Genomic DNA, 15,786 nt, shown 5'->3' on the forward strand with positions numbered 1-15,786 from the left:
AGTTACTTTGGCGTGGATCAAAAGCTATCTTGACGATCGGACTCAATTTGTCCAGTTTGGGTCCCATCGATCTTCTCCGCGGAAAATTTTATGTGGCGTCCAGCAGGGCTCAATTCTTGGACCTCTTTTGTTTCTTATTTACATTAATGATCTTCCTAATGTCTCTAGTCTCACTCAATCTTTACTGTTTGCTGATGACACAAGTATCTTTTGTTCCCATAAAGATGCCAATCACCTCGTTTCTATTGTTAACAATGGACTTGCAAAAATAATTATTTGGCTTAAAGTGAATAAGTTATCTCTAAATCTGACTAAAACAAATTTTATGATTTTTCATCCAAGGCAAAAGAAAGTCAATGTTAATGTCCCTCTTACTCTGGAAAATACCGTGATCAAGCAAGTCACGGAGACAAAATTTTTAGGTCTTCTCATTGATCAGCATCTCTCTTGGAAACCACATATTGATTTCGTCTCAAAAAAAATTTCGAAAAGTGTAGGAATTATTAAGAAAGCCCGCTTTTACCTATCATCCCAAACTTTGATGACCTTGTATTACTCCCTTGTATATCCTTTCTTAACATACTGTAATGTCGCCTGGTCCTCCACCTACTGTTCCAACCTAAACTGTATTTACCTTTTGCAAAAGCGTCTAGTGCGACTCATAACAAATGCTCACTATCTAGCAAATACCGCCCCTTTATTTAGCCAGCTTAAAGTCCTTGACATATTTAGTATTAATTCATTTTCTGTCGCTACCTTTATGTATTCTTATCACCATAATCTTTTGCCTAATAGCTTTCATGAGTTGTTCTTAAGTAGTAATCAAGTCCATCAATACGAAACTCGACTAGCCTCTCAATATAGACCTCATTTTTGTAGAACAAATATAAAGCAATTCAGTATCCTTTACCGAGGACCTAAAATCTGGAATTCGTTGCCTGTTTCACTAATTAGCTCTCCTTCTATATCTGTTTTTTAAAAAAAATTAAAGAATTATCTCACTGATAGCCGATCTGTCGTTTAATTTTCTGATCTTGCTCACTCTGCACTCAGCCATGAACTTAGTTCACTAGGTAGTTGAAGGAAACCTATTAATATAAGTTTCAAGCTTCGTTAGGCTTCCTTGTCACATTAGTTTTATAATTTAATTAACACCTTTTGTTCATGTTGTGTAAGGTTTTGTGAGTGACTAAATAAATAAAATAAAACTTTCTGCAACTTTTCAAAATGCTGTAGCATGCACGTGAGACAAACGAGACTGTTTGAGTATTCGTAATCCATTGTTTCGGTATAAATTTACCAAATCGTATAAACTTAGATCAAGAACTACTACCTCACCTTTCAGCATTTTTGCCGCCACTGTGATAATTTCCTGATTGTCTCTTATGTTCCGCAACGTCGCCTTGGCAACGTCAGAGAAGGCGCCTTTGCCGATCACTTTAATAACCTCCACGTGTTCTCTACTGATCTCCCAGGTTCTTCGCGAGGGACGAAGAGGCATGTAATCTTCCCCTCCCGGAATCTCGAGAGTAAAATTGTCACCTTGCTCTGCTGCGCTCGATGGTTGTTCTATTGGCTCCACAGCTTGCACGAGTTTCTGCTAACAACAGTTGTTAGGGAAATATTATTTGCTTTTTTTAACGAATTTGATACCTGCCCGGAATTAGGCGAAACATTGGAGACCTTTTCTTTAATTGCCGCGCGAAAATTAAAACCCATTCGGGCCTTGAGCTTGATTTAAGAGGGTGCGGAAAAAATAGGAAATGGCCTTAAACCGGCTCAGGACCAGCATGCATCCAATGTGTTTTAGATCTTTTAAGTTTGAATACAGCATACAACGTTTCAGAAAAAAGGACCAAAATTAAACTTAGCATTAATTAAAATATAGAAGGGTATAATGTTTTAAGAAAGCAGACTGGAAGAGAAAAGGAAAAAAACAAGAGAGTCAATAACAGCGTTTAGCGCTTTTAAAAGCTTAAGAGCTTTAATTTCATGGATGTCAATCATCTTTTTATTTTAATCTACACGATGATCACATACCAATGGAATGGTTTCTCCGCCTTCCTGTTCTCTAAAATAAAAGTTTGAATGTGGTAGTTAAATCATTTATTTTGGACTGTTCTCTTGTTTGTACTGGTGTGATAGTTAGAGTTAGGATATACCGGTACGAATGTTTCCATCAAGCTTTTCAGAAATCTTGATGAAAGCAACTCTCAGTTCATAAAAGCCTTTCAGAAAGCTTTTATGACGTGAGAGTTTGTTGTAAAACAACGAAAATGCGCAAGATGTTGTATAATATTGGTGGAAAACGAGTTAAATGCGATGTTTCACGCCTGTTCAACTACGAATCAAACCGCTCTTAAACAAATCACGCTGTTACAGGTTTTAGAAAGTAGTTCTATGACTCCTTTTTGCAAAAACGTTTTGCAACCTGCAACATCCTGATTTAGACAGGTTTTTTTCGTGGGTGAAAAAAGGCGCAACTTAGCTTTTGGACTCGTTTTGAAGTAATTTTGTAAAAAAAAAGAGAGAGAGAGAGAGTTAGTCAGCAGTTTATGTGATATTTGGTTTTCTCAGTAAAAAAAAGGAGCTTCAAAGTCAGCGGTATTTTAACAGAATTGAATTCACTTATTCATTCTAATAGCTTTTGTTTAAAGTGGCTTCATTTTCTGCATTGAACTATGACAAACCTTGTTTCAAAACTTTTTTGGTTTTAACATAGTTAATAGATTGGAATTGTTATGAAACCCGTCAGACACCTTATATGTTTTTGTGGACCCATGGCGGTGCACAAAGTTCGATAGCATTCCCATCATTTAGATCTTACTGACCAATAAAAACGTTGCATTAACTTATTCCGTCGCAATCTGCCAACGGAAAAAAAAAAGGATTGTGCACCTTCAGGGAGTTTCGAACATAAACTGCAGCACTGTTGTTTTTGTGTTTGATGTTTGTTGTCTTTCATAACCAGTCTCCTCTTATAACTATGGTTTTAAGACGACAGGTACGAATCTTTGAGAATAGCGACTGCCAATTGTCACATCGTACTGTATGTAAAAAATAATATATAGATTTAGCCAGGGCTAAAAGCGGGGCTCCCATTAATAAATTTATAATTTAAATTAAACAATAAACTTGTATTCGAATTCCACAATTCAGTTAACTTTAGAGCACATTTATGTGACTTTTGAGGGAAAGGCTACCTGATTTTAGAGTAAAATAATTTGCAAACAGCCCAAGAGTGAACCAAATCTTACATCGAGTTGATAGCCTCATATGTACACCCAAAAACTGGTAATCATCTTCGATCACATTTAAGAGCCTTAATGGCTCTTGATCACCGTAGATTAATTAGTGGGAAAAAAAATCAGGCCAACTTTTTTGCGTTCGACAAGTTTACTTTGCAAAATCTTGTCAACAAATCTGGGTGCGTGTAAACCAACCTTTTATACCATTTATACATCACATATGAGGTGAAACAGTAGTATGAGGCACTGTTTTTATCATACCGGCAGACCTCAGACAGAAAGCAGTATTTCACAATACAAATTGCACTCATTCAATATTCATAAACTGTTAAAAAAATTTCCAAAATCAGCTATACGGCCATCCGGTTCTCACTTTTGTAGTGCGAGCTGTGGCGAGTGTTTGAATGAACATTAACAGAGTTACGCTCCAACATTATAAAGAATTTATTCTGTTTATTTTTCATTTAATGGTTTATTAACGCGCGGCATTTTGAGTACTCCTGCAAGCGATGTTCACTGAACGACTGAAAACAATCGGCACAGCGATTAAAATTGCAAGAGAGCGATACGGTCAAGTGATACTGGTCAGCGGGTACCCTGTTTTGACAGCTGTCAATTGATCAAAACATTGATGTCCAATATGTGTGCATTATCAGTTTAGAGCGATTTTCGTATGACCTTGAAAAATGGTTTCGGTAAGTGTTTCTTATTTGTTTCATCAGCCGATGGATGAATAGGTCAAAACATGGCCTCTTCGTTTTCCCGCCAAAGAAAACCCAAACGTGAAAAGGCATTGTTCGATTGGCCAGTCACGTCGCAGTATGACGTCAAAGCGAAGCATCGGTTGATTTCTAGAAAGTTCTGGGGCGTGAAGTTTTTTCACCCGAGCGTTCGCTCAACCAACCAAAAGCCACGCGCGTTTGTATCTGTTCGATAAACCAATCAAATCGCTCTATTTCCGTTCGTTTGTTGTTCCTGTTTTGTTAGCGCGTTTTCATTTCGAGGTCATACGAAAATCGCTCTAACTAGTAAAAGTATGAGATTGAACATTGTTCGCGATCTAGTAAAACAATTAACTGGTCAACGGACAGCTTCCAAATAAATCACGTCACCTCGATGAGTTGACACATGAGCCCGCGATATGGTCATGGGATATTGGTCAGTGGCTATCCTGTTTTGACAGCTGTCAATTGACCATATTGTGAATGTCCTTAATGAATGTCCTATATTAAAGATGTGGACTTGCCAAGACACGCCTGAGACACCCCTCCCTTCCTTTTGATAGTCTCCCCTACCCCACCCGTACAATCTGTAGACGCGTACGTACGTACGTACGTACGTACGTACGTACGCTCGGTCAATCACGTGACAACCAAACGAAAAGAGGTTGACCATATTCCATGAGTATGGGGCTCTGTCCCACCCGCGCTTCGCGCGCGCGGGAGCCCCGCTATTAACTCCTAGGCCTTGTATGCACTATAATTTGCCCCAAGCCCTGCACAGCAGTCGAATGACTTATCCATAGACACATTTTGGAAATTAAAAGTGTTCTAGAGCAATTTGGGTTCATCTTCATACGCATGCCTTTAGCCTGCGAATACAGCCATCCCTCACAGAAATCCCTCACTGATGACGTAAATCTGTTTAGAATCTGCTCAGGAGCTCTAATTGGTTGACGAAGTAATTGTGTTCCTTACAGCTATTGTTTACGAATGACTACCTTGGGTACCAGAGGTTTTTCCGGCGTGCAGCAGGAATTTTCGGTGTTGGCCGAAGGCCGACACATCTTCGGCGCGCGAGCGAGCGAGCCGCGGGTCACTATAAAGACTTGACCGAAACTGGAAACCGCGCTGGAAAAGTGTCTGGCACCCAGGGTAACGAATGACAGATAAAAAAAAAAACAAACAAACAAAAGGTCGCAAAGATCAAATGTAAACATAATGCCTACCACAAAACATTTAAAAGAAGAATGCGAGTTTGCGGCCGGAACGTTGCTTTGGGATTACCAACAGAAAAGTCGAATCATTTGATATTATTGCCAAATGATATTTCTCAATTTGATGTAAATGCACACCTTACATCAAAATAATATCCAATAAATTCAATACAGATGAAAACTTTACGAAGCTTAGTAGTGGAAATTCGTGTTAAAGTAATGGAATTTTTTTTGTACCAAGGATTGGACTGGTTTTTACTGCTCACTAGAGAGTTAACAAGTTCTTCTTATTTAAAATATTAAAATAAAAATGGATACTTACTGATTTGAATGTAACGAGCCTGAAATAAACAGCACTTTTCTTAGCAAGTTACCTTCTTCAAACAATTTTAACAAATGCAGTCTTTCGCCAATGGTGCAAAAAGTTAAGTACCGTCCCACCCCAGCCCCGCCGCATCCAATGCTGGTCTTTCTGTCATAGTTCTCTCACAAGAAGGTTAAAGACGTGACATTGTCTTACAATGATCCTTTTTGGGGTCTTCCGGTTCTTTTGGAAGTAAAGAGCCCTAAATTCGATTTTGAGACGACATAAAGGCGATATGATGTCGGTAAGTTGGGTTAGGTTATTATCATCTCAAAAGGGTCATCTGGTTTACGATGAGAACATTAGTGTATGTAGACAAATATCATTAATTCTAAGGTACATACGCGTCCTTTTTTCTACACCACTTAACTAGTTTGCGCTCTAATCTATTGACGTGCTTAACTTTGTAATCAACCATCACTTTTCAGTTCTGACATATTCAATCAGACCTTAGATTTGAGCAAAAAGTTAAAAAAAAACAACAACAACAACAACAACAACAACAACAATATTTTTGGTTGACTGTTGAGATTTTGGCAAATTCTAAGGTTAACCAGCACTATTTTTGGGACCCAAACCATGCACCTCGCCCAACAAAAAATCAAAGTTATAGTTGATTTAAAAAGTTAAAGTTATAAGAGACCAATAAACGTGGACGGCTTAAAAGAAGTGTAGATTTACTGAAATCAACCACATTAAAACCTTTGGTTCAAAATCATCGAAAGAAGATAAGTCATTAGGGGCCTCAATATGTTGCCGTGAATATAGTCTTGACTACAATCTCTTACCTGAACGAAAGCGCATTTTCCAAAGTACAACAATGAGAATAAAGAGTATGAAGGACAATAGCAGAATTACACTGATGTAGGCACCGTGAAGCACTCCCGTTTTATTACTCTCAGACCCTGGAACTTTTAAGAATGTAAAACATGAGTTTAAGAAAGAGACAAAACTGCATTTTAATTTAAAGTTGAAACGGTTGCAGAGCAGGATTTTGTGAAATTGATTGCTTGCGCTGAATGGTAATTTATTATTAGAAAGTGATTGTCATCGGTGATTGCTATTGAATCCTGAATATTAACATGGCTTACCTGCTTGATTTTTTGGCGGTTTTGTCGAACCTGAAAACAAAACAAAAAAAAAACAATAGAAGTTTACGCTAAATACGAAAGGTTTCTCTTGCTACAGTAATTTATCATACCCTACAGTTCTTTGCTGAACAAAAGAAAACAGCACAAACTTCGCCTAATAAGACCATTCGATATACTTTCTTGGTAAAGAAAACAAAAATAATGGCTTAACGAACAAGCTTGTTGAGCTCGACGTCTGTCGTTTTAAAAGCGGGGAAACTTGGCGCAACCGAGGACAACTTTCAGTATTCGTTGTGATTGTCAGAGAAAACTTGCTAAATTATTTACACACCTACCGTCTAGCACTTTTATTCGCTTGATGTCCTGTTCCATTGAACTCTCTCCATACTTGTTGGTCGCGGTTACTACAAATTCATATTCCTTCCCCTTCTCTATTTCAACGGCATGAGAACGGTTATACATATCAATTACGGATGCAATTTTCTCCCACTCATCATCATTGACGAACCTTTGGTAGACAGAGTACTCTATTATTGCCGCCCCATTGTTATCTGGTTCTTTCCATTTTAGAATTATTCCATCAGTTACTTTGACAGCATCAGGAACATCTGCGTAGAAAGGAAGGAAAGCTGCTCGTTGGATTTATAAATACTAATTGAAATAAACAAATACGTACTTGAAAAAACAATTTCATCTTCTTCAATTCCACCGTTACTCTATCAGCCATAAAAGAATCATTATGGCCTAATGTCAAAAGAATTTTTTTAATCCTTAGGGAAACTCTGTATTATTATATTTAGAATCGCATTCAAGGCAAAACGCAAAAGGCAGATTCAGGTTGACATTTGTGTTCGGGTTAAACACTAAACTACAAATAAATAAAATCAATAAATGAAGATTACGTGTTATAAATTGACGTTCTATCGTTTTACAAACTATTAGGCCAAAGCCACACGCCGAACTTTACATGAGACGAACCGAATCGCAATTTGGGTCGACCTAAATTTGTTAACGTAAGTTAGTCTGTTGGGTCAGACGATGAACTAACAATCAGACATCATTACCTGAAGCGAACGGATACAACGATTTGCTTGGTCCAAACTTATTGGCACGAAATTAACTGAGGTAGACGTCAAACTTTTTCATGAAATTAATCGGCCCAGGTTGGTTCGTCTAATGAAAATTTCGATGTTTTGCCTTAACCATACTAAACTACTTAAGAAAACAATATTTTAGTAGAATTCCTTATTTATAGTTATGGAATAACTTATCTCAAAAGCTGGAGACTGAATACTAAAACCTGACAAGTGCATTAAGAAATCGTTGCAGAAAGTATTGCAAGAATGAGATTACAGACTTTGAACCTGATCGCTGTTGTTTGGGCAAAGCACCATTGGTATGATTTCTTTTTTAAAAGTTCTAATTAACAGTTTAAATACGTTACTTCTTCTGACAAATTCTTTTTCTTTCCTTTCATACATTGCAATCTATTCTTAAATTCCGTGGACTAGCCTACCAGTCCTTTCCCAGCAAGCCTGCGTGGCAGCCGTTTAAAAGGGAAGGGAGTTCTAGGCGCGAGAGAAACGCGAGGCCCGGGGCGCGCGAGGAGGGAGGAAAGGAAAAGCCTGCCATGAAACCGTTGTTTCGCTATCCCGCCTACTATTTATGAATGCAAAAATAGCGCAACTGTGAATTACTAGCTGTCAAATAAGTCTGGTCGCGATGCACTTATTTTTAGCTTTTGTCTCCCTAAAACAAGAAATCCGAAGTGAAGGTACGTACTATAATATATATAAAAAAAGTTCAAATGTGGTCGTCCGTTGAAAGAAGAAAGTTGGAACGACGCATGGCTTGTTATATAAAATCCAGCATAAATCTGTTACGTCGTTTTCTGAAGGAAACGCGCTGGTATTCGCAACTTGCATGCAATGTTTCATGTTTGTCTGTGAAAAATTAAAAACACTTTTCTGGCTCTCGAATTGGATCCAACAGAGCATACAAAAGAACGCTAGTAGCCGGAGGAAAGAAGAGGTGAACTTCGAAGATCTACAAGAAGGCTACAATCAGTTATCAAAGTAAGTTCCTGGCGGCCTTATAACGTCTATAACCAGCAAGAAGAAGTCTTCAAACCAAAAATCATCTTCAACAATCTGGTCGTCGATAAAGCGTAACCCGGCTGCGTAGTAGGCGTTTGAGGTCAAACAGCAGATAACAAGCCACAGGCAGAAGGATATTTCGTTTCTCTCTTCTAGTGAGCAAAACAAGCCGTTAAGTTAGGAGAGGACACTTCTCAAAACCAGTCAGTAAACCCCATCTAGCTGACGGGTCTTTTTCTTCATACGGTTCTTTTAACTGTCTTCTTCTATTCTCCTTTCAAGCTGAAATTGATGCCTTCATTAACAACATATTTTTATATGATTACTGAAAGATCGATTAAGTTACTCAGTAGCGTGATTTTCATTTCAACCAATCGGATTAAGGTATTAAGGCTATGAGTGACATTTTTTGAAGACTGACCAATCAGTATTTTAACAGTTGCCCGGTGGATGTTTAAAAAAAGAGAAATATAATGGTCTCCTGGAAGGCGTTTCTTTCCCTCCCTCCTCGCGCGCCCCTCGCGTTTCTCTCGCGCCTAAGATTCCCTTTCCCTTTCCTTTCAAACGCCTGCCACGCAAGTTATTTCCCAGTTTTCCTGCTGCTCTCTTTGTACTGTGTTTTTACAGAATGTATACAGTGAAAATGGATTTCAAAATTAAATCAAATTAATCAAATTAAATTAAAATTGTTCCAATAGAAGTAATTTCAAAACTAAAATCAAAAACTGAATTGTTGACAGTAGTTAGGGAATAAGCCCAACAAAATCTAATCACAGCTTTCTTAGCTTCTTAAAAAGACGAATGAATGCAAATTTAATTACGATTTGTAGTACCTCCCAATACTGAGATTCTCTTCATCTTTTCTTCTTGTTTCTTACTTTCACCACATTTGTTTGAGGCAGTGACCACAAATTCATAATCTCGACCGATCTTTAAATCGACAGCAACTTCACGAACTGAGACACTAGTTATATCCTGTACTTTAGCCCATTCATGCGACGTGTTTCCATCATTTACAATTCTTTGGTACACAGTGTACTTTGTGATGGGCGCACCACTATTCTGTGACTCCTCCCACTTTAGATTCACTTTCACATTTTTTGTCTCAACCGGTAAGTCCTTTATTGAGGCGGCCTCTGGAATACCTTAAAGTATAGAGAAAGGGTATGATAAGTAAAACTGTTCACCGTGCACACTTCCCCCCAAAAATTATCTCTGTCAGAATGTTTTAGTAGAACATGATTAAAGCGAATTTGACCCCACAATACTAATCCTCCAAAAAAGAAACAAAACATCTATTGTGATCATGCGAATAACATTTCCGAAATTTTTTCAGTTTCGTCTTCTTTTTGTTACTTATTTTGAGAGTGCATCACGTTTAAGATATGAATATTACTAAAACAAACGTTTACCAAACGTTGAATTAGAACTGTACATAAAACGCTGTGTATTAAAGGTGGTGGCAAGCAAAAACGTAACATTATTAAACAACTAACCTATCTGCCCTACATACACCGTCTTGCAAGCCAGGCCGAACCCATTATCAGCTGTGCAGTTATATAGTCCAAAATCTACACTCGAATTCATTGTCAAGAGAACGGTGCTCTCAGTAGCTTTGACCACATTAAAGTTAGTTCCATCAGGCTTGTACCAGGTGAGCGTTGGTATTGGAAAAGCATCTGACTTGCAAGTTAACGTTACAGTGTGCCCAATGCAAGACATTGACGTGGACGAAGTAAGACCTTGTATGACGGCTGGATCTGTCATTTATCAACGGAAAAAAAAAACTATTATAACCACATCATCAATCATTCTTACCACCTATAAGGGTTTTGAACTATGCTAAAATGCTATTTATTATTTCATAATTTATATGTATTTGTATTTTTTAACATGCAAATAAGGTATTCAAGCGGGCATAAAAATTCGCCTCTCATAAAATAAAAGTAAAGAAATAGGCCCGAATTGTAACTTTTTATTTATTCGGGAGTCGTCGCATCGTCGCACTGGCACTCTGCATGTAAGGCAAGAAAGTGATCCACACAGGAAGGCTTCATCATATTTTATTTAAATGTTGATAGAGACTTCAGCAACCGTCGGGTCTGTTATATAATTATAACTGCTCTAGTGTCAACTATGTAGAAACAAGATTTCAAAGGATTTAAACTTCTCCTGTTAGATAAACATGCTTTCGCCCGCTCTTCAATGTATATTTTTGCTCCATCACCCAAGCAATATTCAATGTTCTTCTCTCTTTCTTCTCCTTAGAACTTTCTTCTGATGTGCTGATCACTCCAGTGCTGAAACTCCGCCCCGCCCCGCCCCGCCTCCTGTTGTTAAAGTTTTCTTCAGTGGATGACATAGTGGAGTATGGACGACCAAGTTAGTTTGCTTTATTTGGTTGGGCGACTTTGGAGTGGTTGTCGGGTTGTCAGACCAACATTAATGGTTTTAAGATATCTGAGACGATGCTTTGTAATATACTTATATGATCTGGCAGTGACCACCCCTTGCCGGTGTTTATCTCCTAGCAGCAATCGAGTTGAGGTCACATTCTGTTGTGTTAAAACTTACAACGACAAAGTGTTTAGTAAACTTTAAAACTAATAGAATCCATACCTAATAAACATTCACGTTTTGACACGCGCACAAGTCTAGGCTGGGATGACCTTTCACCAGAAGCAAGACAGTTAAATTGAACTACTAAAGTTTAAAACTGTAAACAAGAGCTGATTTACACCTCTCAACACAGACGATGAACTTATAGACAAAGAAAACATATTCTCTCTGGCCAAGCGCCGAGCCATGTACTGAATTTTTTTTTTACGGTGTGACGCTATTGTCGAATAGATTCCCCAGCATATCAGAGCACTGATAACATCTTATAAAATCTTTAATAACGACATCAATTGCCTTATGTTCATCAAATACCACCACCCGGAAAACATGTGAACCAGATTTAACTTTACTCCCTCCAGCTGGTGTTGCTGGTGTTAAATAGCACCACGGTCTGAATGGGCCGGCCGGCGCACGCGCGCGCGCGGGGGTACCTCGGTAACACTTAATACTTTTTTTGGCTCTCTAACTTGAAACAGTTAAATTTTAGGCATTTTGACACTAACAGTGAAAAATTAAATGTAGCAGTAAACTTTTTCCAAAAAGGAACAAAAACGGCTCCAAAAAGGCCAATATTCTATTTTGTATAGTACACCAAGGAGTTTTCGGCCATTTTTGGACAATTTCCGATTATTTCAGAAGATTTGCCAAGACCTCCAAAGATTGCGGGAGAAGGCTGGAGATTTTCGAAGACAACCGAAGATGTCAGAACACCACCGAGGATGTCCGTAGACTTTCGAAGATTTCAGAGGAGAAATACGAAAAATTTTCGCCATTATTTCTTTCTTATATTTATCACATATGAAAGACGTATTTTGTTTACATTGTGCAGATAATATTTCAATGAAAGCTCCTTAAGCCCAAGAAATTCTGTCAGATTTTTTCTTACCGGCTACCACGCTGGATTGCTTTGAGCGGTCAAAAGTGAACCTGCTTCCACGCCTTTCATATGAAGAATCTGATCCGCTTCTATGAAAGTTTACTTGAACTTTAACAACACAAGAGGGAAATCCTGTCGATGCCGCCGTGATGTTTTGACCTCGCCCTCGACGCTGACCGAAGGATCGCGAGCAGTTGATAAGAAATTACTCCCCAGTATTCCACAGGTTTCTCAGAATATTGTTGAGCATGGGTCGACAAAAGAGACTACTGCCCCTTTAAGCACAGACTCAATAATGGATTTTCCAAGAGCAAATAAGAATAATTCTTATTGACAAAGCTAAAAGAAGATAGGTGTTTTCAAGAAAAAAACCTCCAAACATTTTACAGTTTTTCCTCAGAAAACAGTAACATTAAAAAATTGGCCAATTTAACAGCAAACACAAATTATACGCAAATAACGTCAAAACCCATTCACACCCTCGGGAGAGGCTGAAGAAAAAAAGAGAATGTCAGACACATGTCTCGTACGGGTACCAATGCTATTCCATTCCTTGAATGTGTTTGAATCCTGAGGTTATATAGGTTAATAATTTGCGGATGCAATGCCGGTCGAGGAGAGCCAAGCAACAGCTAAAATCAAATTTAAAAGAGAGGAGCAAAAACAAACATTAGTAAGACACAAAAAGAAAGACCCTGAGCTAAAATAGCACGGGGAAATCAACATAGCTTTGATAAAAATTCAAAGCAGGCCAACATTGGAGAAGACAACGTGTGATGAAGTCCCAAGAAATGTCGTCATAGTATTTGGAATGTTGGGTTCTACTCAGTAATATACTCACATTTAACAGTAATTTCAAGTGCTTTTTCAACGCTTCCTGCAGAATTGTTGGCTCTACATATGTATACTCCTGTATCTGCCTTGCTTATCGAACTGAAAGTGAGATAAGTCTTTTTTATTCTAGAGCTCATAACTTGAGTGTTAAGGATATTGATCCACGCCACATCTGATTCCGGTGTCCCTGTTGCAATACAGCTTACATTGACTGGACTCCCTTGATTGTAACTTATATTTGCTGCCATCGGATGTGTGATTCTTGGTGGCTCTAAGAATTCGATAACAGCTTAAATGTTAACTCATTGCATGAGTTACCAGTTTCTAGCGGCAGCGAGGATGGCTTGTTGGCAGGGTAGGAACAAATTATGGTTCGAATTCTTCGTGATCAAGGTCTGGTTCGCGAATTTAGTTGACGGGGGGGGGGGGGGGAGGGGAGAACTTGCGTAGTTTAAGTGCAATCAAATGACGTCAAAGTCATAAGAGAATTATGACGTACTGAAAAAAATTATTTTTCATTACATTAAAAAGTAATTTGCATGAAAGCATGAATATTTTTTCAAATACTTAATATTGACTCCAGCCGATGTCATAGAGTACGAAATAACGTTTTCTGCGCATTTTGATATTGATCATCGTATCTATTGAACATGACGTCTATTCTGTAGCTACACAATTTTTTTTAGTACATACTAAAACAGTGGATAGTGTTTTCCCGTGCTTTGATTGGCTACTCAATTCTTTGTTTATAAATGCACGTTGGGTCTTCCGTTACCTTCTTTAGCTGACATGTTCATAAATAAGCTTAACACTAAGGCCTCGTCCACACGCAATCCATCCGCAAATTTTTGAATCCGCAAAATTTTCTTTGAAGAATAAAAAATTTCCACGTTTACACTAATCCGTATACAACTCGAATTTGTCCGTCCTCACGTATCCAGATTCACTTGCAGTTCATTAGCTAATTTGTAAAGCGATCTTCGGCTTATGCGAACATTTTCTCTCATATTTATCGCTCGTTTTACTTCTTTACGGCGTCAAATTCGTCCGTCCGACATGAAAAGACGCTTCAAAATGTACAGCTGTAATCATCGTTAGGTTTAACTGCAGTCCAAACAGAAAAGAAGCGATAACATTGCGCTCAGCACCGTCTTGAATATTCACGGCAGAGAACTGGGCTCCATCTTGTGAAGTCACTAGATAAAAAAATATATTTATACATATTTCCAGATAATTTAGCTTGCACTCGATTCCGGATTCAAAAACGCTGCGGATTGGTATGTCGGATAGACCGGATTCGAGCTGTGGGCGGAAGCCTCATCTGGAAAGAAAAAGTCGCGGATTCAAAAATATTCGGATACGTGTGAACGGGGTCTAAATTAAATGGTAGTTTAAACAGAATGGTTTCAAAAACAGAAAAATCGGCAATTCCTGGTCATTCTTTTGGAAGAAATTTCCCCGCAAAAGATAAACAAATGGCTTCAAAAGTTTTATTTGTCGGCAAGAAAACGTGAAGGCCGTTTGATCATTTCGCGCCAAAATTGTAATCGTTGGCAGCAATAAAAATCATTATTGGTTTCATCGTTTTTGAGCTCATTTATCTCACTGTTTTAGTACATTCTAAAATAATTATTCAAGCTGGCCGCTCGGGAAATCTTCACCATTAACCACCTCCACTTCGGTGAATAATTTTTATTCATCTACAAAAACTGTTTTGTTAAACATCACTGAAAAATTTTACCTCCACAAAACTGGAGCTCGAACTCGAAAATATAAGTATGAAAAAAGTGTACATCACCTTCGACAATCAGTTTGGCATAATCAAATTGATCACTATCTCGCACATTGTTTGCATACAATTGACACCCATAAGTGTCTGTATCATTCAGCGTAATGCCACTGAGATTGAAGATGACTTGACCAGAGGATGAGTTACCAGTACGGGTTCCACTTACACGTCCAGCATAACTTTGATGTACATACCCCGTTTTTCCCAAGGCTTTTAGAACTAATATTTTCCCATTTGTCTCTATTGCGGCTGCATTAGTTGTCTTGAAACCAAATTCAATGCTCGCAACGTCTCCTGAAAATCTCCAGGTAAAGTTGACAGACGAATTGATCAAGCTTCTTACAGTCCGACCTTGATATGGTAAAATTAACTGTATTTTTCCAACTGCGTACAAGAACCAAAATATGGAAGTAAATTCTTGGAAGTATTTTCGTTTGGTGACTCAGACCTCGGGTCAATTAATAAAGATTTGCAAGTGTAATTTACAAGTGTAGCCATTGTTTTATGAGGCCTACTTAATAAAAATTTACACTTGTAATTTACAAGTGTAGTCATTGGCTGCGGCCACATCTACGACGTAACTAAGGGCCTGTTTACATGGAGAAGGGGCACCCCAGGAAGGTGAGGTAACCCGCTTAGGTGGGGTAACCCTCATGTCCATATAATCTCTCATTTTAATTTGATCACGTTTACATGATAGGTGAGGTGACCTGCCGCATTTTACCTCACCTATCTGGGGTTCCCCACCTCCATGTAAACAGGCCCTTAAGTCAAACTTAAGTTCGTGTCAAGTTACGTGATGTCATACCTAACTGTAGTTAGTGCTTTGGGTCGACATTGCGGTCACACCACGCAGTTAACAACAGTTAGTTCTAATTTGCCTATGTAAATTTTTTTGTTTGTTGTTTTTGGTTTCCCCCTCGCTTCACGCT

At 38.4% G+C, this 15,786-nt stretch overlaps 1 protein-coding gene across 1 annotated transcript; it reads right to left on the bottom strand.

Annotated features, from left to right (window-relative positions):
• Window positions 1–10,226: 10,226 nt before the first annotated feature.
• LOC140949650 (limbic system-associated membrane protein-like) lies at window positions 10,227–15,288 on the bottom strand. Its single transcript, XM_073398801.1, has 3 exons — window positions 14,864–15,288; window positions 13,073–13,336; window positions 10,227–10,495 (listed from the first exon to the last, which is right to left on the bottom strand). Exons 2-3 carry the CDS (start codon window positions 13,311–13,313, stop codon window positions 10,227–10,229), a joined length of 510 nt encoding a protein of 169 aa, XP_073254902.1. The 5' UTR covers window positions 13,314–13,336; window positions 14,864–15,288.
• Between the last annotated feature and the right edge of the window lie 498 nt (window positions 15,289–15,786).

Source organism: Porites lutea, chromosome 10 (assembly GCF_958299795.1).
Source record: "Porites lutea chromosome 10, jaPorLute2.1, whole genome shotgun sequence".
Classification (NCBI taxonomy): domain Eukaryota; kingdom Metazoa; phylum Cnidaria; class Anthozoa; order Scleractinia; family Poritidae; genus Porites; species Porites lutea.